Below are 27,175 nucleotides of genomic sequence, written 5' to 3'. Positions count from 1 at the left end.
TTTGGGCTGAGTCCTCACCTTTCTTAGGACCATTGAGACCCCACCAGGTGAGATCTTGCATGGAGCCCCAGTTCAGGGAGATTGACAGTCATGTTTAGCTTCTTCCATTCTCTAAGAATTGCTCCAACAGTGGATCTTTTTTCACCAAGCTGCTTGGTAATTGCCCCGTAGGCCTTTCCGGCTTTGTGAAGGTCTACAGTTTGGTCTCTGGTGTCTTTGGACAGCTCTTTGGTCTGGACCATGTTAGTAGTTGGAGTCTTACTGGTTGTATGGGGTGGACAGGTGTCTTTATCCAGCTAACCACCTCAAACAGGTGCTTCTGATTTAGGAGAATAAGTGGAGTGGAGGTGGACTATTTAAAGGTGGACTAACAGGTCTCTGAGGGTCAGAATTCTAGCTGATAGACGGGGTTCAAATACTTATTTGTAGCAGTAGCAGACCAATAAATAATTTTAAAAACCATCCAATGGGATTTCCAGATAGTTTTAGATGATGTCTCTCACAGTGGACATAAGATGAAAATGTCAGACCCTCCATGATTCTTAAGTGGGAGAATTTACTAGATCACAGGGGGCTCAAATTGGCCTGACTGTTTAGAAAAGTCACATGCTTCCTTAAGGATCTCTTGGCTTCAGTTTGTCCGTTCAGCAGTGAAACACCTGAACTTCAGCTGAAGAACCGCTGATTCTGTCCAGATGGTGCAGATCTGAGCTAAAGCATCCTGCAGACCTCCTCTCTGCTGAGCTGATTTTATTTTTTTGTTCTTTCTCTCTTTGAAAGAAGAAGCCTTGGTGCTATTCTATACCGAACTCTCCATCAAACATTAGTAGAAGCTTCACATCTGCAAATGCATGTGCCTCACAAAATGACAGCAAGCATTGGGACACAATTACCCCAGAGAGCCACCAGGGGGCAGCGTAGGACAAGCTCTTTCCAGTTTGACTGCTGATCTACAGAAATAGGATGACTCAGTCACCCTGTTCCTACTTTTACGGCATTTTGCTTGTTGTTTTTGGTAAAACTGTCATTTTAGCCAGATAAAACTAGCTTTTGTGAATGCATTCTTCAACAGCTGGGTTTCTTTTGTGCACATTTAGCTTCAGGCAGGAACTGCATCCATAAACTACAAACTACATAAACAGGACTTTTCTGTAAGTGGGGATGCTGAACTCCTCTTTATGAGCCCCATATTTCCTATCAGTGCAGATCTGTGAGGTTCCCCTCTTTGCATTGACCTCTTCTCAACATCCACATGGATTTTCCACCCTACTGTCCGCTCACATCTGCCCAGAGCAGCTGACAACCAGGTCACCACAAAGAAAGACGTCTGCTGGACACATTTATCAACGTGAAGGGCAGTTCACCAAGACTGATGTTTGTAGCTTTAGACTTCTGTGCTAATTTTAGAATGCTTTTGTTTTTAATCATCAAGAGCATTTAGATCACTAAAAGTAATACATTTGGCCTACAGTGTGTTAGCATCTGCACTTATCTCATGTTCTAGTGAACCCATTCAATGTTCTGCCACTTGAACTGCTGGCATTTTCTCCATTTTATGTCCTTTTCATGTCACTGAGGAGGAATTATTTTCATGTTAATGTTAAACTCCACATTAGTAAAGTCTGGGTCACAATATTCCAAACAAACAACCAATTTGTTTAAAAAGCAAAAGCTTTTTTTTTTTACTGAAGCATAAAAAAGGAAACAAATGCAATATTTCCTGAAGCAGGAAGGAGCTTTTCTCTGGTGGATCTGCTGAAGCTGTAATCTCCTCCTCTGGCTGCTGTGGAAGCTGGTTTGCTCCTGCAGACAGACGTCTGATGCTGGGAATAATGTATGGATGACAAACGTGGAATGAATGAAGCAGTCAGAGTTTCTGCTGTGTGTGCCGTGAGACCCAGCAGAACCTCTGAGCTGCTATCTGAGGCGTGTTCATGACAAAGCGGCTGTGGGACTGTGATCCCCTACGACCGCTCCTCACACATTCCAACAGTCATGTTTTATCACCACCAAAGACTCCTCAACCGTCATGTCCAGAAACAGAGTAAACACTTACAGACTGAGGTCAAGAGAGGCGATTAAAGTTGTGTTGGTCTCATTTGGGTCATGCAAAGTACAACAAAATGCAGCAAAAACACATTCCAAGTAGGAATACACATCTTAAAATGTGCCTTCTAGTAAAAAAGTTAGAGTTGTCTGTCTACAGCATTCACTGCTGCTCTTTACTTTTCTCCAAAATGAGACACAAAGACTCAATGTTCAGATGCGTTTCTGTTTCTAAGTGTTCCTAATATTTTCACTCATGCGTGTCCCAACTGGAGACGCCCCCTCCAGCAGTCACTGCAGATGGGGGCGTGTCTCCTGGAGGCATTAGTTCATGAAGAAACCTGTTGGGATTTCCACAGCAGGTGACCACGCCCACTGCCAACAACAAACTTAAATACCCATTGTGTTTGAATTTCGAATGAGATATTTCCAGACTCTTCTAAAGCGAGCATGCTTTGACAGAACTTTGGGATTCTGCAGGTGTTGACTTTACCTCGTTTATGGCCAGCTGCTCCCCTCCACCTCCTCCTGGATGTCCGAAGCGATGTCCAGAACCCCGGAAGTCTTCGTACAGATCATCTTCGCTGCCCAGCTCATCGCCGGCTTTGTCCGATGCTCCATCAGGAAGCACTGCAGCTGAGACAGGGGACAGAGGGGGGGTCTGTTCGGGTTGCTTCGCTGACTCTTTGTCAGTGATGCACACAGACCTGATGCCTTTCTATTGCTGGAGTTTGCAAATGGAAGTGGGGCAGAGGCAGATTTACTGTTCTATGTTTGTTCTATGTTGAAATTTGGTGATTGGATCTGCTCAAAATGAAACCAACCATGCATCGCCCCAATGACCTCAGGAGCCGATGTCATTGATTCAGGTAGAAGGTTTGATTTTTCATGCCACATAGAATTAATGAAGGCTAGCTCCTCCTGTGGACATGGGAGGGGCAGAGCGGGAACTGAACCTGGGAGCAGAGGTTACCTCCTTTACCTGGAGAGTGGGTGTGGCTCTCTTCCCATTCAAGGATAACCCCTCCCCCAACTATCATCAACCAGCAGCAAGTCCTCGTCATTCAACCAGTACAGACTGTATCTTCCCCACTTTGGTTCCATCAAATGTCTTGTTTTTATCACATCTCCCAGGTTGTGGCGACCTGGCTGGCGAGCTCAAACTACTCCGGGCGTCGCACCTCACCAGGAGTCTTCCCACTCCTACAGGAAAGCCTCAAACAGTTTCCTGCAAAGAGAATCTGATTGGACCGCGTGGAGTCCGGTGGATGATTCAAACTTTTCCTGTTATCAGCTAAAGATTCAGCAGAAAAACTGCCAAAACCACGGAAACAGGAAGAAAGGAGATCTTTGTCTAAAAGCTTTTCTATGAAGACGTTTTGGTTTGCAAAGCTGAATGTATGATGAGGCTTAAACATGGAGAGAAATTAGACTCAGTCGGATTTGTGCGTGCGTAATTCTTGATTTGTGCGTAAATTAGGATTTGTGCAACAATTTGGATTTGTGCGTGATTTGTTACTCACATAATACGTTTTGTGTATAGGTTAAAAAAATATAAAATGAAGAAAATACAAAATGCAATTTACGTATGCACAAATTAAGATTACAACAGCTTGAAACTACTTACACACACACGTCTTTAAAAAACACGCACGAATCCCTTGTTACGCACACACGAAGCCAAAGTTACGCACGGATCTACCGTGAGACTCTTTTCACGTCTCACAGATTCGTCCGTAAGTGCTGCGTTTAAATACCAGTGGAATGCTCGGTCATTAGAATTTTCCTATCAGCCTTCCCTTCTAAACGTATCCAGACAATGACTCAATCAATACATGAAGACAGTAGATGTTAGTGTTAAACATAGAGGCTACTTACTTCGGGGCGTTGACCACCGAGATGGGCCGCCATTCTTCCCGTGACTCTCTCAGTCTGACTGCCTCTGATTTTTCCGGAAGAAAAAAACCAGTGCCTCCTACTGGTCGTTCCTGTCACGCATTTTGTATCAATTCGGTGTCTCTGAGAATAATATACTTTTAACATATATATTAGCTTTAGTTTAAAAGTGAACGTCATATTCTCAAATAATTTTTATTTTCCTTTAAAGTTTTTTTAAGCCCTGCTACAACCACTGAAGGAAATACATTTCTAATTTCTCTCCATACTTAAACATGTCCAGCACGAGTCACGTGATCCAAGCATTTGTCCTTTTAGCTGAATGTAACTAACTTTCGAAACACTCTGAGTGACATCACCACCCAAAGCTCAGCGGTGAGTTTGGTCAGTCAAGAGTATTTAATCCTCCTGAGCCCTGAATGTAGGTTAACCCAGCCAGTGATGAGATTGGACATCATTCAAGTGTGTTTGTGCAGAACACACGTGTGTTTTTGTAAGCGTGTGCATGTGAATGAGTGAATGCATTTGTGTACATGTGCGTGCGTGCACGGTTTCTAGTTTCAGGATGTGCATGGCGCAGGTCGCGGCGCTCACCTCAGTATCGAAACTCCATTTGTTTCTGAATTTCTTAGAACACAAACAAAAGGCGAAGACTTTGCTCTTTCCTGTAACTTTTAGCGGTGCGTTGTGATGAAACTGGGTCACATCCATCTGAACTGGAGGAGGTTGTGGAATAAAACAGAAAACTGCCTGCAGGGCAGAATATCCAGCGATGGAGAGAACGAGGTCCCGTAATGGAGGTCATGTTGTTTTGGATGCTTTCATGCAGAGATGTGGCTTTGCCCTAAGAGCCCGGGGCACTGATGCCTCACAATGGAAAATATCTGAGATCCGTCGCACCAACACAGTACAACCAATCAAACAAAGACTCTGGAACTCTCCCTGTTTGTTACACGATGACAAATCCAGGTCAGACGCTGGGATGAAGGAAAGGGAACAAAGAAAAAGCAGACAGCTCTTCTGAAAACCTGGACTAAAAATACACAATTGTGAAGTATGAGAATTACAAGGACAAGAAAAACTACACTTTTGCACTTTCCACATCTGAGGGGGGGAGTGAGATTGCCACTTACCTAAATGAGATCAGGTTATTTCACTGAAAGATCCTTTTCTGACCAAATAAAGGCACAATTTGACAAAAATCTTGAAATGATGCTATCTAACCCAAAAGACAGACGCTGCTAAGATCAAGTCCAACACTTGTCCAGATGTTTTCACGTTTCATGTCTGTACACCAGCGTTTCTTTTGCCGTTGGTCCCACTAGTGAATAAACTGTAAACTGACTGTAGCGTTTCCTCCTGTCAGCTTCTTCTGGATCTTCTCTAGTTTGTCTGAAAGGACTAATATGACTGTGACTGAAACTCTCATCAATTTGCCTTTTTTTTAAATGACTCCCTGGAGTGGGAGTCATAGTAGGTGTAATCTGTAAAATACAGCCAGAAACTCTATTTAACCCTCTGAGATCAGTTGGTGGCCATGGCCCCTGTTACACATCCTCAAACTAAAGGGAAGTAAGTGACATGGACAAATACAACAGCCTCATCTCAGTCTGGGCAAAAATAAACTGTATCCACTGCTGCCTAGAAGATAATCACTTCAAACAGAAATGGCCTAGAGCCCAACAAGCACTGGAGCAAAAAGTGTTCATGCATTTCAAGAGCAACAAGGCACATTTTGACAGCTAAGTGGAGGGACATGTCCACGATGCAGCGAGCAACAATCAGGCTTTCTTATGTCATCCAGACACTTTCCATGGAGAAGAAGTCACCCATCAGCAGAGGCAAAGAAGAAGTATGTTTTGATTGGAGCTTCTACAGAAACTATAAATGTACTTTAATCATTTCCTCCTTTTCTTTCACTTTATCGTGGATAATAAACTAATAAATAGTGTGTATGCTGCCACCCAGGGCACTGAGTGTAACTAGGAAAATGTGATTAGAGCTGGATCCCTTTGAGTGTCGTGGCGCTGGTCTCAGAAGGCTCAGTCTAGATGTGTGGCATGAGGGCAATAGTCTCTGGTCTGGGTTCCTGTTCCACTGTAGGTGTGACGGAATTATCTGTCCAGTGGGCAACAGGGGAAGCTCCTCCCCTTTTCTAGAGCACCTCTACCCATTCACTGTATCCCTTGTGCTATCTTAGGTGACCCCCCCCTTCCATTGACGTGTTCTCCCTACCATGACAAAGGTGGATAAAGGTGGAAAGATTTCATGTAATCCATGGACACCAGTAAAGATCACAAATCATTGAAGAAAAAAGGTTCAGAGCACTGTCTAGTGGGTCTAGATGACCCAACTCCCAACGTTAAAGTGTCCAGGATTGCACAAGGGTTAATGTCTACACTGTGTATTAGAGCAAAGGGGTTTTCAAAAGAACAACTGCAACTTTTGAACGAGGAAGCTTTCACTTCATGGAGACGCATCATCTGCATGAGCAGTTTCTGTTTATTTAAAAACCAATTGTGCATAACCAGAGCAACGGCAGCCACAATCGGTGACACAGAAACAGCACTGACTCCTCAGCAGATAAGGAGGGCCAAACCTTTAAGGAGGCTAAAGACAGCAGCTTTTATCTGGCATGCCAAGCATTCTCAAGTCTTTCTGTTTTTAGATGTGGCCAGCCAATTGAAATACTTCAGCAATGCAACAGAAGCCAGCAGAAACTAGTGCTTTAGGTTGGGGAAACACAAGTGTCACTGGTTTAGGTGCTGCTGATCTGAAAGTCCAAAGATTGTAAACTGGTTGCTGGCTCTCTCGTTAAAAACACTGCAGAGTGCTTATAACTAATGTCAATGTCTAAAGCCGTATATTTCCCTGAAATATGAGTTATTGCAGGAAAAGACCCACACAAAACCAAAGCACATCTCCACTGCTACCTTAGATATTCAGGGAAAGACGACAGGGGCAGCCCATAAACAGGAAGTGCCTTCTGACCACAGCTGGGATCGAACCTCTCAGTGACACAGCTGGTCTGGTGTCCTAAATGACTACCTGTGAGAGCTGAGTGTTTGAGAACAGCACACACTGTTAGTCTGGCTCTATAGCGTGGGATTTCCGCCTGAGCCACAGCTGAACACCAGCAGCACCCAAAGCAAGCAAAGAGCCTGTGTGTGCATAGAGGAAGCACACAGCAGGTTTTAGACATCATCTTCATGAAACTCTAATCTTTTGTTTTAAGCTCTGCAGGCTGAGTCCCCCCCCCCCCCCACCCCACCCCATACTTTCTGGTAGATTCCCATGAATTCCTATATGAGTGTGTACATTCTCATGAACTACAACATGGACTCCTCCAATGATGTGAGAGAGTATAAAAACTACATACCCATATAGATTGAAGGCTACAGACTCCAGGCCTCTTGGGCCGGTCACCTGCTGGTTTTTCTCTGGTCTTATCTGCTGCTGGTTACCTGGATCAGGTGTGTTCAGCCTACAGGAAGCTTCAATGGCAGGTTGATTACAAGCATGTTGCACACGGCCCTCGAGGTCAGGATGTGATGTATTCCAGAACAGTTGAAGGAGAAAAATGTCATCACTTCCAACAGTTAACAACAGTAACTCTAGCTAGAAATAATAAAATCGGACAAATAGAGTTGGATGAGGTGAATTTAAACACCCACTCCAATGAAAATGTTTTTTTTTAAACAGGTTCTTGTAGCATTTTTCTCCTGATGGTGGACAAGTATAAAGAATATTAAGTATACAATTCCATTTCTGAGAATGTCTTTATTTGAATCATTGTAAATCAGGAGCAGATGAAAAGATCCAGTTTGAAAAAGCCTGAAGTTGCTCTGCATCAGTCAAAGTCTTCCTGCTCTGCTCCATTCTGATCATCCACCTGCAAACGGTCATGAATCCTTTGTTTTCCTGGTCTGAGCTGGAATCTGGATCTAAACGGTACAGCTAGATAGCTACGATGTTGCTGCCATCTTTGTTGCACCGCTAATGCTAGCTTGGGGGTGTGAGGAGTGTAAGCTAGAAAGAGAGCTTTTAAACTGATGGATGATGGGAAATGAGCGCAGATGGACTCCTCGCCAACAGCTCTGCCCACAATTCAGAGTAAAATTTCTACTGAGGTCCTGCCGCTCTGCAGAAACCGTTTTTTGATTGGACCTCAAAACTGCATCATCAAAATGAAAAGACCACTGGGAACGCAATGAGAAAATCAAAAGATGATCACTGAAAGAAAAACGGTTCTTCACCTTTACCGAAGAACAAAAGTGTTTGTTATTTTGTATATTTTGTCTCTATCTGCTACATGATTGTTAAAATGATTGTTTTCTATCATGTCTTTTTCTATTATAACCAAGAGACAAAGGTGGGAGCCGATTTAGCTCGTGCTGGTTTGCGGCGCCTTCCGTCCGTGAAACCCAGGCTCGAATCCGGGCTGCTCCCTGTTCCCCTCTCTGCCTCTGTGCCGGTCCCAAGCCCGGTTGCTTTGAGAGGGTTGCGTCAGGAAGGGCATCCGGCGTAAAACATTGCCAAGTTTACCATGCGACTCGTTCGCTGTGGCGACCCCTGATGGGAAAAGCCGAAAGGGAAACAAACCAAGAGACAAAGGTCAAGTCTTACAGTAAAAAGAGCTTTAGAATGAAAACGATACCAGGAAAGTATCTAAAACAGTGACGTGAAAATATCCAAAGGTGGACGGAATTACTCTGACATGAAAGTTCCTTCACACTTAAATAAAGACTTTGACTATTTTATTTTGGAAAAATATTATTTTTTAAATTTTATCACAAAAAAGTCTCTTAATACCTATTTAAACCCAGTAATTGGAAACAATTTTGACAGCTGATGCATTCAGAGCAGGGTTGTGCAGTGGTGTGGTGGTAAGCACGCCCACCTCACAGCAAGAAGGCCCTGGTTTGAATCCCGGCTGGTACCTGTCTGTGTGGGGTTTGCATGCTCTCCCTGTGCCTATAGGTTTTCCCAGGACTTTGGCTTCCTCCCCCAGTCCAGAAACAAGCTAAATAGGTTACTGGGTGACTGTAAATCATCCCTATGTGTGCATGTGAGTGAGTATGGCTCTGTGGCCCTGCAACAGACGGGGAACCTGTCCAGGGTGTCTCCATTTTTTACCCAAAAGAAGCTGTGATTGGCTCTAACAGCCCTGTGGCCCTGAAGGAGCTCTTACAAGTTAAAGATGTTGTAGGACAGTAAAACTCCTCACTACACACTTTACCCGCTTTTCTCAGACAGACATGAACATGTTTACACTTTTTCTCTTGTCTAAACTCCCAAAGTTCAAACCTTCATAGAAAATCAGTACAAATAAGTCTAATTTGGCAAAATGAACATATTCAGTACAAGAGATACAGCAGATTGAGCAGAATGATGGAAAATGGTCTACGGCCATCAGGAAGCAGAGCGCAATGAAAAAAATCATTTAGAATCAATGAAACCAACAACACAAAAGCTAAACAGCAACATAGTGAGGACCACTGCACTCAAAACATGAACAGCATTTATGTTTAAAGGCGTTTGATTGAAAATACCTTTTCTGACTGAACTGAAGAGGATAAATGACTAGATTTTCAACCAGTGGCCATGCTTCACCAATGCACTGTGACAGTTGACTGTATATGAGAACTGGACTGAGTCACCCCTCCCCCCTTGTATTACCATCGACTTCTATAGAGAAATAAACAGCTATCACTCAGTCAGTCTATTGGTTCAGAATTACCATTCCATCTTTGTCATAAGATCCAGTCCAATGTAAATGATGTTTTTGTTTTTAACATGTTCTTGTAGCATTTTACTCATGATGGAGGATATGCATAAAATAATCTGAAGATTAAAACTGTATTTCTTTTGATTTTGCCAAAAAAACGGCATAACTAAATGAAGAGACGACTGGGAACACATTTAGAGTAAATCCAAATATGATTGGAGTAGGACTTAAACATGTTCTGGATAATGCCAGTTTTTTCACAATAGTTTTATTTTACTTCAATTTATTCATTTTTTATAAACTGGCCAATAAGACAAAAGTATGGTGTGCACGTTGGACCCTACAGTTTCTCCCAAGCCCACTTTCAGTGGAAGGGGTGTGGACTTCCAACAAGCTCACTCCTGATAGGTGAGATTGGTTGCTATAGAAACAATGACTCGGACCGACTCTGACCAATCACTGCTTACAGACCTCGTCTGGCTCCAACATGGCGGCACCCGTAGCGGGACAAAATGGCGACTGAACAGACTTAATTTGGTTGGAGCCTAAAGTAAACCATTTTCTGTAGATGACGTCAGGAATACGCGTTCCAATTCTCTTATACAGTCAGCAGCTGTGAGAGATGTTCCTGTGTGCTGTGGGTGTTTCTAGACCTACCTGGTCCAAAAATAATTTACCCCTGCCAGGATATCAGCTCTGTGTTCATCTGAACAGGTCCCGGTTTCACACTGAGTATTTAGGAAAATAGGAGATCATAAAATACTTTTCTTTGTGATTATTTAATTCTTATTCAAAACACTTTGATAAGAAGGACTCCACCACGATTTTGCTTTGAACAGCTCTTATTTCAGAAAAAACCCTGCCCCTTAAACTGTCTACACCAATCATTCTTGGTGGCTTAATTACATGTGTTATCAATCTAACGAATCAGAAGTGGTTAACTTCCTAAAGCCGACATTGCTCCTAAAGTTCCTCAGTTCCAACAAAAGTAACAGCCAAAGGTCGTGTTTGGCGGTGTGGCTTCCCTCTGGTTCCGGTGTCAGACCGTGTAAATAGTGCATAAAATAACGAAGCTTAAAGATGAGAGTCTATACTGCATCAGCACCAGTTTTTGCACTACATCTCCCATGGTTCAATGGGCTAATGTGAGGGCATCTCTAATTGTGCTATTGTTAAGCGTCATGAAGCACAACAAACGCAAACATCAAACTGTTTGATTCGACAGTTTGCAAATCGTCTCGATGAAATCAGAGGCAAACAGTTTAGTTCTCCTTCAAGGTTTGTGTTGAAGCACAGAGAAATTGTCCAATGATTCCAGCGTTTGGTCCAAGGAGGGACTGGTACATCATCAATACAGAATACAGAGTAAAAGGGAAATGACGTATACTTGTATAGCGCTTTTCTACCTTCTTCAAGGCCCAAAGCGCTTTACAGTCACAGTCCCATTCACCCATGCACACACACACTTACACACTCTAGTGTCTGTCAGGTGTCAAGCTCGCACACCTGCCTGAGCTTCTAGTCACTCGCACCTGTTCTGCATCCAATTAGAGGGCCTTTATTAGTCCATCGCACCCTCCAGCCATTGTCGGTTCGTCTGTTTTTCTCTATGGAAGAAACCACCGATCTCTGCGGGTTGAAGCCAAGCCAAGCCAATCTCCAAAAGCCAAGCTAAGTCAATCCTCGTCCTATTCCTTCTGGATTCAACCCTTCTACACCATCAAAGAACATCTCTAGATCTACTGCCAGTTGCCTCTCCTGAAGATCTGCCATCCACATTTCTTCTTTCACTAAACTGCTCATCTTCTAACCTTACCCCTGTCTGCATTTGGGTCCAGCTTATTCACAACATGACAACAGAGTTTTTCTTCAGGCGCTGGGAAAAATACGTCTTATCACATCATTTTCCTATCCAGTATTTGTTTGCAGAGACATCAAATTGCATGTGTTAACTGTCAACAGGTGGAAACTGCTGTTGATGTACGCTCAGACTGTCCGACAGCGCTCAGACGTCACTGCGAGAACTGTGTGTGGGACCTTCGCTCAGCTCCACAGCAGTACCGAAAAGAGCTGAATCACGTCACAATAACAACAGGGCCCTGCTTCAAGCTTTGATTGATGGATTTCTGCAGGCATCCTACCCTCCTCCCATCATTGCCTTCCCTGCATGCATGGAGACTGAATGTGCGGTGATAATGGAGTGAGCTTTAATGCTGGCTTGAAAAATGCTTTTCATGACCAAAATAAGAGACTTCTGAGGACTTGACATCAAGGACTCTTTTTAAATCAGTTGTTCAGATGTTTTCAGAGCTCAGCTTTCAGCAGTAGTAGAGGACTGTTCATGTGGATGGAGCAAACCGAAATCCATCTTCATAGCAGATTTTGTTCAAGCTCAGGTGGGTAGAAAGGATGCTAACCTGTGCAACAGCCATGAGACAACTTTTAACATGTCCTCCGCATTACTTAAAGGGGCATCCAACCCACCCAGTGCTTGCACTTCCGACAAACTATGGAGCAAAACAGTGAATTAAATAAACAAGATGTAATGACTCAGTTGGCTGCATGTAGGACTGGTGTGTGGGGAAAAAGGGGTTTTGTTTTCCAGGGGGCGCAATGAGCTTCCTCCAGTGTGGGTCCTTGGGCAAAACCCTTCATTCTACCGCCCAACAATGTACCCACAAGGGAGCCCATGTCTGGGTCCTCCTGTACTGGTCTCCATCCTGGATAAAATACAAGACCAAATGTGCAAGATCAGTGAAAGCTGATTGGCTGTGGCAACCCCTGAGGGCATTTGCCCAAAGGTCAACAACAAGGTGTACATTTTTCAAAGACTTGCCATAGAAAGGTGACTCGAACAATCCTGTCGTCCATGTAGATTTGCAAAAAACAATAAAAATTTTAACTTAAAGAAAAAAACCTTTGCACCTATTCCTGTAAAAACAGTGAGTCAGAAAACATGTAAAAAAGAGCTGCCAATGTTTGGGATGAAGCTATCAAAGCCCCCCCTGCACAAAAAGCACAGAACTATTACAAGGGAACTTTTGGAAAACAAAAATGTATGACAATACTATATATCTAACCTGACCTTGTCTCTGTCAACAACTGTATTTAATGTGCACTATAATAAAGCATAGAATACAAACAGCACAAGACGGCAAAGGCAGAGTCACCTCACTGTCAAGTCCCAGTCATACCAAATGCGGTGGGTGCACACGCCGCCTTAAACCCACTGAGGCATGCATGGACCAACCTGACCTACTTTTGAGAAGATTCACCGACCATGCAGGCCAATAGCACAGTCAGTCGTTCTTGAAGTTTGATATTTGTATAATTTTGACCGGGACAACCACTGCAGCTTTTATCATGACTGACTCTTTTTTTTACAATAAATAACCAAGTCAGCTCTACAAAATCATGCGTAAGTACAGCCTTGTGAGAATTCAACCCCCCTGTTGTGCTACTGTATCTACACGGTGCAGAACAAATGTGTCCTGAGAAGACCCTAAAGCTACATACACACCGGCCGCGGCAACTGGCGTTCAAGCATCCGCTTTCAAAGCTTAATGTAACCTCGAGTTCATGTGTCGCTATGCACGTTTTTAAATCCGCATTTCAGGCTCAACGTACAAACCAGGCATTCAATGAAAAAACGTTCAACAAAAGTTCAAACAGCTGAACTTTGACCGGTCAGGCACTGGTGCCAACTGTTAGAAAATTGATCATGAAGGAGAAATGAATAATTGTGGTTTGTGTTCGGCCTGAACTCTGTGAAACCAAGTGATTCATATATTGAACGAAAAGCCTGGAGCAAGATTCACCAGTTTGCACTGCTGCAACATTTTTACCAAGCCTCTTCCAACTGTAGGTGGCGGAAAGACACTAGTAGAAAGAAAACAGAAGAAGAAGAAGAAGCCCCTCCCTGCTGCTGCCTGCTTGTCCAGTGCTGGTCCGGTGTGAACAGCACAGTCTGAATACGTGTTCATGAAATCGCATATAGGACGTTGTTGAACGGGTCACAAGCGTCTGGTGTGAATGTAGCTTTAGGAACAAGAATCCCTGTATGTCATGCACTGAGGCGGTTGAGCAGGTCGTCCATTGATCGATGGGTTGGCAATTCAATCCCCGCTCCCCCCAGCCAGCTGTCATTGTGTCCTTGAGCAAGACACTTCCCCCTCCCTGCCTCCAGTGTGGCTCCACTGGTGTATGAATGTCCTGGTGATGGTCAGAGGGGCCGTAGGCGCGACCTCTGTCCTTCTGCCCACATCGTTAGTTACCATCACATCAATGATGATGGACACATGTAAGCGCTTTAAGCGTCTGGAACAGCACTGATCATTCTATTCTATTATTATTATTACTAGTATAGCAACAGGTAAAATCTCCAAATTTTCCACCACGAACCACAAAATCTTTTTTTTAATGGATTCCTTGTTGTGGTTTGTTGAACAGTGCAGTGCAGCAGACACACAGAGACAGGGTTCCTGTTTAGTTTCAGATAAGAACTGATGGTGTTAAATCAACATTAACACATATTCGCTGTTTGAACGTTTGTTAACTTTCTTCCTATGACACAGAAAAAAGCCCGGTGGTAGCATCCATGCCACAAATCCACTGAAAAAGCAAAATAAATCAACATATAAACATTAGTTCAAGATACTACGCCAATGAGTATCAGAAAACCAATGATAGCTGTCCTCTAAAGGGCATGGAAGCATGAAGGATGCATAATCAACAGCATTTGATCAGGCCACATCTTGGCCTAACTCAGGCAAACTACAGACGTTCAGGAATCGTTCATTCCTCTCTCTTTCTATTTTCTCAAAACACCAGAAAACAATCAGATCTCCGTCCTGGAAACATCCTTTTTCATCAGTTCCTCTTGATCCACTTTGTGGCTCTGATGTCTCCTGCTAGGACTGTTGTTGCTAGCTTACTGTCCTCACTTTATGGGAATCTGAGTTGTCGTCACTCAGTCATAGAAATAAAACTAGAAAATTTAGTTATTTGCTCAGCTAATGCTCTGCTCTGTGTCATGGAGACCAATCAGTGGCTAGAGGGTGCTCCCAGCTGGTAATTATTAGTTATCTGATCACAGTAGTATTTCTAATCGTTCCTGGATTTTCTTTAGCTTCCAACCATTGACTGTAAATATGCGTAAGAGAACTGGAGTGAGTGAGTGTGCCGTCACCCACAAAAAAAGAACTTTCTTCCGGTTCCAACTAAATGATGTCAGTTCAGTCGCCGTTTTTCTGGAATACGACCATCAGTATGTTGGAACCAGACATCGTTAGTAAGCAGTGATTGGTCAGAGGCGGTCTGAGTCTACATTTCTATAGCAACCACTTTCTCCAATCAGGAGTAAGCAAGTTATGAAGACCACACCCCTTCCACTGAAAGTGGGCTATGGAAACTACTTTTATTGAGCAATCTGATTGGTCAGTTTATAACTTGAATAACTTACTGCAGAAATCCATCCATCCATCCATCCATCTGGGGCAGTAGTCTAAGCAGAGATGCCCAGACTTCCCTCACCCAGCCACTTCCTCCAGCTCCTCTGGGGGGGGGACCCCGAGGCGTTCTCAGGCCAGCCGACAGACGTAGTCTTTCCAGGGTGTCCTGGGTCTTCCCCGGGGCCTCTACCGAGTGGGACATGCCCAGAACACCTCCCCAGGGAGGCGTCCAGGGGGCATCTGGACTAGATGTCCGAGCCACCTCAACCTGCTCCTTTTGATGTGGAGGAGAAGCGGTTCTACTCTGAGCTCTCCATCCTATCTCTAAGGGAGCGTCCAGCCACCCTACGGCAGAAGCTCATACCAGCCGCTTGTATTCTGGACCTGGTTCTTTGGGTCATGACCCAGAACTCACATGACCATAGGTGAGTATTGGAATGAAGATCGACCGGTAAATTGAGAACTTTGGGTTTTGGCTCAGATCTCTCTCCACCACAACGGACCGATACAGCGACCGCATAACTACGGACGCCGCTCAGACCTGCCAGTTGGTCTCACGCTCCGGTCTTCCCTCACTCGTGAACTAGACCCCAAGATATTATTTAAATATCATGAAAAAACATGTTTAACACTTTGAGTTAAGAAGATGCTAGCTGGCTAGCATGTTGACTAAAATTAGCATCATTTCATTTGTAAATGTGCCATCACCTGAGGAATGTGCAGGGGGGTGTGGGGTGGGGGTAGTTGCTTGTTTGTATGAGGGACAGAGGGCTGCTACTTGACTGTTTTGAAATGACCGTTGTTCATCTCAATACAGTAACATGTCGTGGTGTTCTATAACGTGATTGATATGGCAGCAGTAAATGCACATGTGCTGTACCCAGCATGCACCGGGAGGCAGGAGAGACAAATGCACTTCCTGATGTAGCTTGCAAGAGGGTTGGTTAACTCATGTGGGTGCAAAGACGGCACGAATAAAACAATTGCTTCGGCAACAACATCCTATACCAGGGGGGGGGCAATTATTTTAACTGGGGGGCCAGGCCGGACCAGGAGCAGATGCGTGGAGTGAAAATGAAATAACATGGAATTTAGATGAAAACATTTGGATTGAAAATTAGATTCCAAAACACAATATTCTACAGTTTTTAGTTTTAAACTTTTTTTCCCGTTTTAGATCATTTTTCTATTGTGAAGCTCTTTGGTACCTTCAAGTAGTTATAAAGTGCTGCCTGAATAAAGTTTCGTTCATTCATGATCCTTTTAATAAAATAAATAACAGTATTTATGAAATAAAACAATGACCAAATAACACTCTATGATTTTCAAAGACAAAAATTCAGGACAAATATGCTGACACATTAGAAAACAAAAAAAACAATGAATAATCCGTCATCTCCCGTCATAATTCCGCAGAGACTTTGAGCTCCTCACGTCGTCTCACGTTTTGTGCAGCTGTGTCCTGCACGTCTGTTTCTCATCCAGTAATTATGAATAAAGCACATTTCTATGTCTTCTGCTGCAGTTACGCATATTTCTGCGTAACCTTTTCACCAGAACAGATTGCAGGAGTTACGTTCTAAAAATAACCATGATCGGTGAAATCCACGGAGTCTGATTCCAGACGTTTATGGCAGTAAAACTCCTCCCTGCCTAAATACACTTTTCTCACACAGACATGAACATTTTCTCCTTTTCTCTGGTTTAAATTCTCAAACCCTAATAGAAATTAGGTCCAGGATCTTAGAATGAAGACAAAGATCTGATCGATCACAGATTTCTGATCTTAAGAGCTCCGCGTTTACAGGACACACGGCACGGACTGAGGAGATTGATTGACAGGGTCTCCAGCCAATCAGGACACAGAACAGGGAGCACTGTTTAAAAAAAAGGCAGCATGGTCGCTCTAAAAGAATGAGCTAAACCGGGAAAAATGACCTGTGACGTAGAAAGGGAAGACTGTCTTCTGTTCTGTTTGACAGATTTTAGAGGGTCTCAGGTTGGAGCACAGACTGCAGAAGGAGGGAAGAAAATGTCAGTTCTTGATCGTGTGGCCAGATTAAAAAAACAAAAAACAAACATGGGTCTCTGTGGGCCGGACCAAAGATGGAGGCGGGCCGGTTCCAGCCCGTGGGCCGTGGTTTGCCCACCCCTGTTCTACACCAAGCCCTGGAAAATGAGCCATGTGTCAGGTTAGGCATCAATAGCAGCGTTTACATGGACCAAAGTCATCTGAATCAACGCCTGATAAGGATAAAAATGTGTCATGTGAACATGCCGTTCAGAAATTTTAACCCGATCAGACTTGTTCGGATCAACATTTCTTTCCAATGGAGATAGCTGGATGATGCGGATTGTTGATCCAATCCTGGTGCTTCTAAACCAGGGGTGTCAAACATACGGCCCGCGGGCCGTATCCGGCCCGCCAGGTGGTTTAGTCCGGCCCACACAAGAAGAGTAAAAATCATAAGGATGTTTAAAAAAGAAAACAAGTTTCTAGTCCATTCCTGTGGCGAGTTATGATTTTTTAAAGAAATAACCGAAATGCGCAATTCCGCCATTAGGGGGAGCAAAGGAAAAGCTAAACAGGTGAAACAACATAACTCTGCATGTGCCAAAAACAAAACCTAACAGCTCTGTGTCTGGGTAGGCAGTAGTTTGGTTCCCTGTGAGCTTCATCACTGACACCCTAATGACCAAAATGTTGTCAAAAAGAAAAAAAAGGTTGAAGTGAAGTCCTGAGCTTTCCAGGAAAATGGAAAGCGTTTTATTTGTTCATGGAGCTGAATGCAAACCTGCAAGCTTGGTATGTCATCAAAAGGTTCTCCAAGAATATAACATTCAGCACCACTATGAGACTGTCCACAAAGAAAAGTTTCACCATTTGCAGTTAAGAAAAAAAAAAGATTTAACAACTATTAGCTGGACCGATGAATAACCATCTGGATTTACTGCAGCGTGACGTCAGTGATGGAGCAGTGAAAGCTAGCTACCTTATTGCAGACATGTTGGAGCAAACATCCAATCCATTTTCTGATGGGGAACTTATTGAAAAATGCTGAAGGCTGCAGAAGTCTTGTTCCCAAAAAGCAGTCGACCTTAAACCTGAGTCTGTCAAGAATTACGATCAGATTCAACATCTCTGAGGAAACATGGGCAGCCATATGAAGGAATCCAGTCATTTATTGTATTTTCAGTCACTAATGATGAAAGCACCAACATCACAGATACATACAGCTGTGCATATTTATTAGAGGTGATGAAGAGACGTCACAGTGGAGTTTCTAGAGTTGATGGACACAACAACAACTGATGACATAGTCAGCTCTCTAGTTACTGTGCTGGACGATGTTGGAGTGAACTGGTCACATTATGTAATTTTGGTCACTGATGGCGCTCCATCAAAGGTCAGGAAGAAGGCAGGTGTTGCCACAAAATTCAGGCAGAAACCAGGAATAGATTCTTATAATAATGAATGATAATAATGAATAATAATAATGGACATTTCATTGTGTTTTGCACACTTGAATGACAGTTAATGTGTTTCTGATTTGAATCCTGATATTGATGGTCTGGTGAAGTTTCAGGAGAGAATGGAGGTTAACTCCAAACTCTTATGTTCACAAATGTTTGCAAGTTTAATTTAGTGTAATTTTGTCATCGTTTGGACGTTTACATTTTAGGAAGATGTTTCATTTTTTTCTGTAGCCCCTCTTGAATTTATTATCAGGATCGCTTCAGTGTCAGAATTAAAATATTCAGTCTGTATAAAATTGAATAAACCAACATTTTTTAAAGTGAAATCAATTTTATTTCAGATCCATTGGCCTCTGTGAATGAATGTGTAATAAGAAATGATTAGGCTACCATGTTGGTTGAGGCATGTTTTCCAATTAGGTAAGAAAACAAGAATAAAGCTGTTGTTTTGCCTTTGCGGTACTGGTCCGGCCCAGTTGAGATCAGACGGGTTGAATGTGGCCCCGAACCAAAATGAGTTTGACACCCCTGTTCTAAACACTTTATTCCGATCGTGGGTCACTGCTGCGCCGGTTCACATCATGCATAGAAGGTGTGTTGGTCCAGAGGAGGTTTTGGAGCATGAACAGGACCGGTCACCCGCTGCATGCGAGCTAACCGTGACTCTGAGCAGAGCAGCAAGACTCGTAGCTTCGCGTTTGCGGGGAGGGGACGGAGCTTTGTTACGGTGAGTACGAAATGTACTCACTAAAATGTTGTAATTTTTGAAAATATGTGTAAAAATGTATTTTTTGTACATTTGTCATAAATAAATCTTAGTGAAGGAATAAACCCATGTGTGTTGATCTCTCCCTAAGATGCAAAACAAGTTTCACTGAAGTGATTTAGCAGCCCCCCCCCCCCCCCCCCCCCCCCCTATGGTGCACCAATAACCACCATATTTACATAAGAAGAGCAGCTGATTTAGCATGTTAGCTACAAGTCTTCCAGCAATCGGCTGCCCTGTGGGCTTTATAGGTAGAGAAGTCCAATGGCTGCTCCTTGGGACTTCTAGTGTTAAGAAAATAATTAAAAGACCCCCCCCTCAAAAAAAAAGCAGGAATGGTTGTTCTGACCAATAGAATGCCTGAGCACCGCGGCTTATTTCTCTGAAGGGACCAGAGGGGACTTCCTGTTTGGAAAATGAGGGGCGAAGGGTCACAATGAGACTTTAAAGGAAAGGTTCTGTCTGAGGTCAGAATGAAGCACAACTAGAAACATTAACCACTTCCTGGAACAGTAATAAACTCCTTACTACCTTTAGTCACAGGACCATGTTGGATCCCATCTGGACCTTTATTCCAATCCTCCTGTGCCAGCAGTCATTCAGAGAAAGCACTAAACCCCTCCTCCAGAACCTGAACGCTGCATCCACACCTCTGCTGAGAATTTACAAACCAACACAAATCTACACTTTTGTCTTATTGTCTTTATCTGGTGATGAAGAATTTCCAGCTTTTGTCAGGTGAAATATAGCCGACTCGAACATTGATGTGATCTTGAAGCTTTTTGAAGCACTTGTGTGTCAGTCTACAGGTCTGCAGACCAGCAGATGAAGCTCTGTCTGTGTCTGTGTGGCAGGGGGGGGGGGGTCTGTGTGGGGGGTGCCTGTTGGTGCCAGCTTGCTGCTGTCAGTGACCAGACTGTCTGCGCTTTGTCTGGACCTCTTTCTAAACGCTGCTGCTGCTTCACGCATCACAGGCTGACTGACGGGGGGAGCAGGAGGTAAGGGGGGGGGGGGTTCACCTCACCTGACCCCCCCCCCCCCCCCCCCCCCCCGCCGAGGCCTATATGGGACCCCCACAGGAGACCAGCAGGTGCTCCTCTGCAGGAATCTCGCACCTCCAGGTCCTCCTCGCGCGGACCTTCTGTTCATCATGTCACGTGACCCGTCATGTTCTGCAGATGAGGCGCCGCGTGCACGGGGGCTCACCTGTGGTGGAGTGCAGACTCTCCAAGCTCCAGTACCGAGACAGGACGCCCCTCAAAGTGCCCCCCAGGCTGCCTCCAGCCATGCATCCGCCTCCGTCGGGCCCCCGGTGGTCCAGCCTCCCGCCGCCCCTCCAGCTCTCTCTGTCCGAGTCGGAGCCCGGAGACAGGCCGGAGCTGCCGGAGCTGCCGCAGCTGCCCCCGGGCAGCGGCACGCCCCCCTCGGAGCCCTGCTGGGTCCGCATCCCCGTACTGCACTCCGCAGAGACGGGGCGCGGGGGGGCGAGCGGAGACGACGGAGCAGGAGGAGGTCTGTGGTGGGAGCGCGGACGGACGGACAGCGGAGGAGGAGGAGGCCTGCAGGCGGAGCTGCAGCGGGCGGCCTGGCGTGTCCCCCTCCCCGCTCAGAGCAGAGCTGCAGCGGCGCTCCTCTCCTCCATCTTCCTCCTCGGGATGGCCCCTCCCTGCGGTCTGTCTCCCTGCAAATGGACGGAGGGCTTCACCTCCTCCTCACGTCACCTCCCCTCCTCTGTCTGACGTCATCAGGGGCCGTGCAGGGAGGGGTTCGAGCGCGCCGCTGGCCCGCCTCCACAGGCTGGCTTCGCGATCCTTCGTGAACCCTCGCAAGGCGCATGCGCGAGCGCTCATGCCTCCACAAGACTGTTTTCTTAAAGCGCTCATGACGTCATGGATCCGGTTCTCCATCCTGAACAGAACCGATTCTCAGAGTTCTGCCGGATGTTGAAGGGTCGCTCATGATGGGGTGGGGGGTTGGGGTCGCTCATGATGGGGGGGTTAAACGTTAGAACCCACCAGGAGGGTCTGTGAGGGTACTAAGTGGAATGAAGGGCGCCACAGGACTTGTTTACTAAAAACCTCCTAGCCCCATACACACACATTTTGACAACATCCTTTTGTGTGCCCTATTTTTATTTGCTCATTTTACACAAAAATATGCATGAATTTTCTAGACGCGTATTACAGGGGGGGGCAAACTCAGTTGCAGGGGGGCCTAAATCCAAAACACACTTTAGGTTGCAGCCAAACAAGATAAACATTTATTGAACACACTAAAGCTAAACTTTAAAGCTTTAAATCTTTAACTTAACTTTAACTTTTTAAAAATAGATGTGAATAAAAACAGACAGGAATATTAATCCAGAATAACAAATATATTCTGTCAAAATCATTCAAATATGAACAAACAAAGCCAGGAAATATTAATAATTAGAAAAAATAAATCAAATTATTCTGTGTTCTTTGCTCTTTTATCATTTTCTTAGAGCTGAACGCCTGACATCATTTTCAGCAATAAGTTCATTTCTGCTTGGTGTGTGATGTTCTGTGTGTGTCTGTGGTTCTGTGTGTGTCTCTGGTCCTGTGTGTGTCTTTGGTCCTGTGTGTGTCTCTGGTCCTGTGTGTGTCTCTGGTCCTGTGTGTGTCTCTGGTCCTGTGTGTGTCTCTGGTCCTGTGTGTGTCTTTGGTCCTGTGTGTGTCTTTGGTCCTGTGTGTGTCTTTGGTCCTGTGTGTGTCTTTGTTCCTGTGTGCGTCTGTGGTCCTGTGTGCGTCTTTGGTCCTGTGTGTGTCTTTGGTCCTGTGTGTGTCTCTGGTCCTGTGTGTTTCTTTGGTCCTGTGTGTTACTTTGGTCCTGTGTGTGTCTTTGGTCCTGTGTGTGTCTTTGGTCCTGTGTGTGTCTTTGGTCCTGTGTGTGTCTTTGGTCCTGTGTGTGTCTTTGGTCCTGTGTGTGTCTTTAGTCCTGTGTGTGTCTTTAGTCCTGTGTGTGTCTCTGGTCCTGTGTGTGTCTTTGGTCCTGTGTGTGTCTTTAGTCCTGTGTGTGTCTTTAGTCCTGTGTGTGTCTCTGGTCCTGTGTGTTACTTTGGTCCTGTGTGTCTTTGGTCCTGTGTGTGTCTTTGGTCCTGTGTGTGTCTTTGATCCTGTGTGTGTCTTTGGTCCTGTGTGTTACTTTGGTCCTGTGTGTGTCTTTGGTCCTGTGTGTATCTCTGGTCCTGTGTGTGTCTTTGGTCCTGTGTGTGTCTTTGATCCTGTGTGTGTCTTTAGTCCTGTGTGTGTCTCTGGTCCTGTGTGTATCTCTGGTCCTGTGTGTGTCTTTGGTCCTGTGTGTGTCTTTGATCCTGTGTGTGTCTTTAGTCCTGTGTGTGTCTCTGGTCCTGTGTGTGTCTTTGGTCCTGTGTGTGTCTTTGGTCCTGTGTGTGTCTTTGGTCCTGTGTGTGTCTTTGGTCCTGTGTGTGTCTCTGGTCCTGTGTGTGTCTTTGGTCCTGTGTGTGTCTCTGGTCCTGTGTGTGTCTTTGGTCCTGTGTGTGTCCTTGGTCCTGTGTGTGTCTGTGGTCCTGTGTGTGTCTCTGGTCCTGTGTGTGTCTTTGGTCCTGTGTGTTTCTCTGGTCCTGTGTGTGTCTTTGGTCCTGTGTGTGTCTTTGGTCCTGTGTGTGTCTTTAGTCCTGTGTGTGTCTTTGGTCCTGTGTGTGTCCTTGGTCCTGTGCGTGTCCTTGGTCCTGTGCGTGTCTTTAGTCCTGTGTGTGTCTCTGGTCCTGTGTGTATCTCTGGTCCTGTGTGTTACTTTGGTCCTGTGTGTTTCTTTGGTCCTGTGTGCGTCTGTGGTCCTGTGTGTGTCTTTGGTCCTGTGTGTGTCTCTGGTCCTGTGTGTTTCTTTGGTCCTGTGTGTTTCTTTGGTCCTGTGTGTGTCTTTGGTCCTGTGTGTGTCTTTGGTCCTGTGTGTATCTCTGGTCCTGTGTGTGTCTTTGGTCCTGTGTGTGTCTTTGATCCTGTGTGTGTCTTTAGTCCTGTGTGTGTCTCTGGTCCTGTGTGTATCTCTGGTCCTGTGTGTGTCTTTGGTCCTGTGTGTGTCTTTGATCCTGTGTGTGTCTTTAGTCCTGTGTGTGTCTCTGGTCCTGTGTGTGTCTTTGGTCCTGTGTGCGTCTTTGGTCCTGTGTGCGTCTGTGGTCCTGTGTGTCTTTGGTCCTGTGTGTGTCTTTGGTCCTGTGTGCGTCTGTGGTCCTGTGTGTCTTTGGTCCTGTGTGTGTCTTTGGTCCTGTGTGGGTCTGTGGTCCTGTGTGTGTCTTTGGTCCTGTGTGTCTTTGGTCCTGTGTGTGTCTTTGGTCCTGTGTGTGTCTTTGGTCCTGTGTGTGTCTCTGGTCCTGTGTGCGTCTTTGGTCCTGTGTGTGTCTTTGGTCTTGTCTGTGTCTTTGGTCCTGTGTGTGTCTTTGGTCCTGTGTGTGTCTTTGGTCCTGTGTGCGTCTGTGGTCCTGTGTGTGTCTTTGGTCCTGTGTGTGTGTCTTTGGTCCTGTGTGTGTCTCTGGTCCTGTGTGTGTCTTTGGTCCTGTGTGTGTCTGTGGTCCTGTGTGTGTCTCTGGTCCTGTGTGTGTCTGTGGTCCTGTGTGTGTCTTTGGTCCTGTGTGTGTCTTTGGTCCTGTGTGCGTCTTTGGCCATGTGTGCGTCTGTGGTCTTGTGTGTGTCTTTGGTCCTGTGTGTGTCTTTGGTCCTTTGTGCGTCTGTGGTCCTGTGTGCGTCTTTGGTCCTGTGTGTGTCTCTGGTCCTGTGTGTGTCTTTGGTCCTGTGTGTGTCTTTGGTCCTGTGTGTGTCTTTGTTCCTGTGTGTGTCTTTGGTCCTGTGTGTGTCTCTGGTCCTGTGTGTGTCTCTGGTCCTGTGTGCATCTGTGGTCCTGTGTGCATCTTTGGTCCTGTGTGTGTCTTTGGTCCTGTGTGTATTTGATCCTGTGTGTGTCTTTGTTCCTGTGTGTGTCTTTGGTCCTGTGTGTGTCTCTGGTCCTGTGTGCATCTGTGGTCCTGTGTGCATCTTTGGTCCTGTGTGTGTCTTTGGTCCTGTGTGTGTCTTTGGTCCTGTGTGTCTTTGGTCCTGTGTGTGTCTCTGGTCCTGTGTGTGTCTCTGGTCCTGTGTGCATCTGTGGTCCTGTGTGCATCTTTGGTCCTGTGTGTGTCTTTGGTCCTGTGTGTGTCTTTGGTCCTGTGTGTATCTCTGGTCCTGTGTGTGTCTTTGGTCCTGTGTGTGTCTTTGATCCTGTGTGTGTCTTTAGTCCTGTGTGTGTCTCTGGTCCTGTGTGTATCTCTGGTCCTGTGTGTTACTTTGGTCCTGTGTGTGTCTTTGGTCCTGTGTGTGTCTTTGGTCCTGTGTGTGTCTTTGATCCTGTGTGTGTCTTTGGTCCTGTGTGTATCTCTGGTCCTGTGTGTGTCTTTGGTCCTGTGTGTGTCTTTGGTCCTGTGTGTGTCTTTGATCCTGTGTGTGTCTTTAGTCCTGTGTGTGTCTCTGGTCCTGTGTGTATCTCTGGTCCTGTGTGTTACTTTGGTCCTGTGTGTGTCTTTGGTCCTGTGTGTGTCTTTGGTCCTGTGTGTGTCTTTAGTCCTGTGTATGTCTTTGGTCCTGTGTGCGTCTGTGGTCCTGTGTGTGTCTTTGATCCTGTGTGTGTCTTTAGTCCTGTGTGATTCTCTGGTCCTGTGTGTATCTCTGGTCCTGTGTGTGTCTTTGGTCCTGTGTGTGTCTTTGGTCCTGTGTGTGTCTCTGGTCCTGTGTGTATCTCTGGTCCTGTGTGTGTCTTTGGTCCTGTGTGTGTCTTTGGTCCTGTGTGTGTCTTTGGTCCTGTGTGTGTCTTTGATCCTGTGTGTGTCTTTAGTCCTGTGTGTGTCTGTGGTCCTGTGTGTGTCTCTGGTCCTGTGTGTGTCTTTGGTCCTGTGTGTTTCTCTGGTCCTGTGTGTGTCTTTGGTCCTGTGTGTGTCTTTGGTCCTGTGTGTGTCTTTGGTCCTGTGTATGTCTTTGGTCCTGTGTGTGTCTTTGGTCCTGTGTGCGTCTTTAGTCCTGTGTGTATCTCTGGTCCTGTTTGTGTCTTTGGTCCTGTGTGTGTCCTTGGTCCTGTGCGTGTCTTTAGTCCTGTGTGTGTCTATGGTCCTGTGTGTGTCCTTGGTCCTGTGCGTGTCTTTAGTCCTGTGTGTGTCTTTGGTCCTGTGTGTGTCTTTGGTCCTGTGTGTGTCTTTGGTCCTGTGTATGTCTTTGGTCCTGTGTGTGTCTTTGGTCCTGTGTGTGTCTTTAGTCCTGTGTGTATCTCTGGTCCTGTGTGTGTCCTTGGTCCTGTGCGTGTCTTTGGTCCTGTGTGTGTCTTTAGTCCTGTGTGTATCTCTGGTCCTGTGTGTGTCCTTGGTCCTGTGCGTGTCTTTAGTCCTGTGTGTGTCCTTGGTCCTGTGTGTGTCTTTGGTCCTGTGTGTGTCTTTGGTCCTGTGTGTGTCTTTGGTCCTGTGTGTGTCTTTGGTCCTGTGTGTGTCTTTGGTCCTGTGTGTGTCTTTGGTCCTGTGTGTGTCTTCTGTCCTGTGTATGTCTTTGGTCCTGTGTGTGTCTGTGTGAAACTTATCAGAGGCCCATCGAGACGACTGTTGTTGTGATTTTGGGCTATACAAATAAAACTGAATTGAATTGATTTGATTATTTAAAAACCTGTAATTGTGAAAATCATGTTTAGGTCTCATAAAACATTGAAAACTAAATTCCAGAACTCATCACTGGGATTACGACAAAAATATTTGTCATTTTCCTAATTTTGTGCAACACCAACAGTAAAAATCCTCAATACTTTCATAAACAAATGATCTATTGTTTATTCATGGTCTGAAAAAGTGCAGCTGTTTTCCAGCCTGCATCACTTGCTGTCTTTATTTGTACGTTACTATCACAAACTAAACATCCGTGAAAATAAATGTATATGGAAAAATGACCTCACTTCTGCTCACAGCTCCCTCACTTATGGTGAGCGATTTAACACAACTAAGATTCCCCACTTCCCATGAGTCTTAAAAGCTGAAGGCGGGTCGCTAACCCCCAAATCGCCACAATGTATTGATTTGCTATATGAGCAGTGCTATTTTTGGAGCATTCCCGTTAAATGATATTTACCCTTCCAATAATTTTTTACATTCTCGCTTTAACTGGACTCAGCGTCGGTCTGCAGCACGTGCAACGCTGAGAACCAACCCGAGTGAGCACTTACAGGAGCAGGAGGTTTGCCGTGTCCAGCCCAGGCCGTTCAGACCTACTGGAATGCTCCGAGAGAAGCAGTGCGGCCTGAGGCCCGCCCCCCCAAAGGAATCCAGCGGCTGCACTGTGTCTTCAGTACCAGCCTGTCGGAGGGAAAGAAAACATTTCAGACAGGGTCAGGCTGGTGTGACAATGAGCAAAAGCAGAGTAAGAGTTCTGGTTCTATAGGAGAATCCTGCAGAGCTGAAGGACGACGGCCTCAGCAGAGACAAAGTCAGAGCTGCAGGACTCAGAGGTTTCAAAGGCGATGCTTCAAATCCTTTGTCTGTGCACATCTCAACTTAAATCCCTGTCCACTGAGCCGCTCTGCCCAGCATGCATCTGGACGTAATTAGTCCCTTTAGTTCTTCTTTTTCACGTTTGGTTATCAGAGCTGATGTTAGGCCTCCAGCTCTACCTGCAGCAGTGTGGATTTTCCTCATTCTAGTGTGGACCTGACTTTCTTAAAGGCATTGACATGTGTTTATCTGATGAAGACACTCAACACTGCCACCTTCTGTTAGACAGACCCCCACCACACACACACACATTTTGCATGATGCACTGATGCAGAAGCCTC

At 45.4% G+C, this 27,175-nt stretch overlaps 1 protein-coding gene and 1 long non-coding RNA gene across 5 annotated transcripts in view; one reads left to right on the top strand and one right to left on the bottom strand.

Annotated features, from left to right (window-relative positions):
- The window catches only part of arhgef4 (Rho guanine nucleotide exchange factor (GEF) 4), a 53,652-nt gene that overhangs the window by 22,623 nt on the left and 3,854 nt on the right, over positions 1–27,175 (bottom strand). Inside the window, exons 3-4 of one of the 4 annotated variants that reach the window (XM_078938802.1) lie at positions 26,570–26,699; positions 2,540–2,682 (exon numbers count right to left, since the gene is read on the bottom strand). In XM_078938802.1, the coding sequence (XP_078794928.1) occupies positions 2,540–2,682; positions 26,570–26,699 (273 nt within the window). Of the gene's footprint in view, positions 1–2,539; positions 2,683–3,924; positions 3,985–7,321; positions 7,341–20,569; positions 21,107–26,569; positions 26,700–27,175 lie in introns of those variants that run through there. The other 3 variants (XM_023950085.2, XM_023950086.1, XM_078938803.1) reach the window with 3 other exon arrangements.
- LOC110014883 (uncharacterized) lies at positions 11,928–12,223 on the top strand. Its single transcript, XR_013652353.1, has 2 exons — positions 11,928–12,066; positions 12,140–12,223. It is a non-coding gene; the product is annotated as an uncharacterized LOC110014883 (long non-coding RNA).

This window comes from Oryzias latipes, chromosome 20 (assembly GCF_053564925.1).
Source record: "Oryzias latipes strain Hd-rR chromosome 20, Olatipes_Hd-rR_3.1".
Lineage (NCBI taxonomy): Eukaryota > Metazoa > Chordata > Actinopteri > Beloniformes > Adrianichthyidae > Oryzias > Oryzias latipes.
This window is presented reverse-complemented; position numbering and strand designations above follow the sequence as displayed.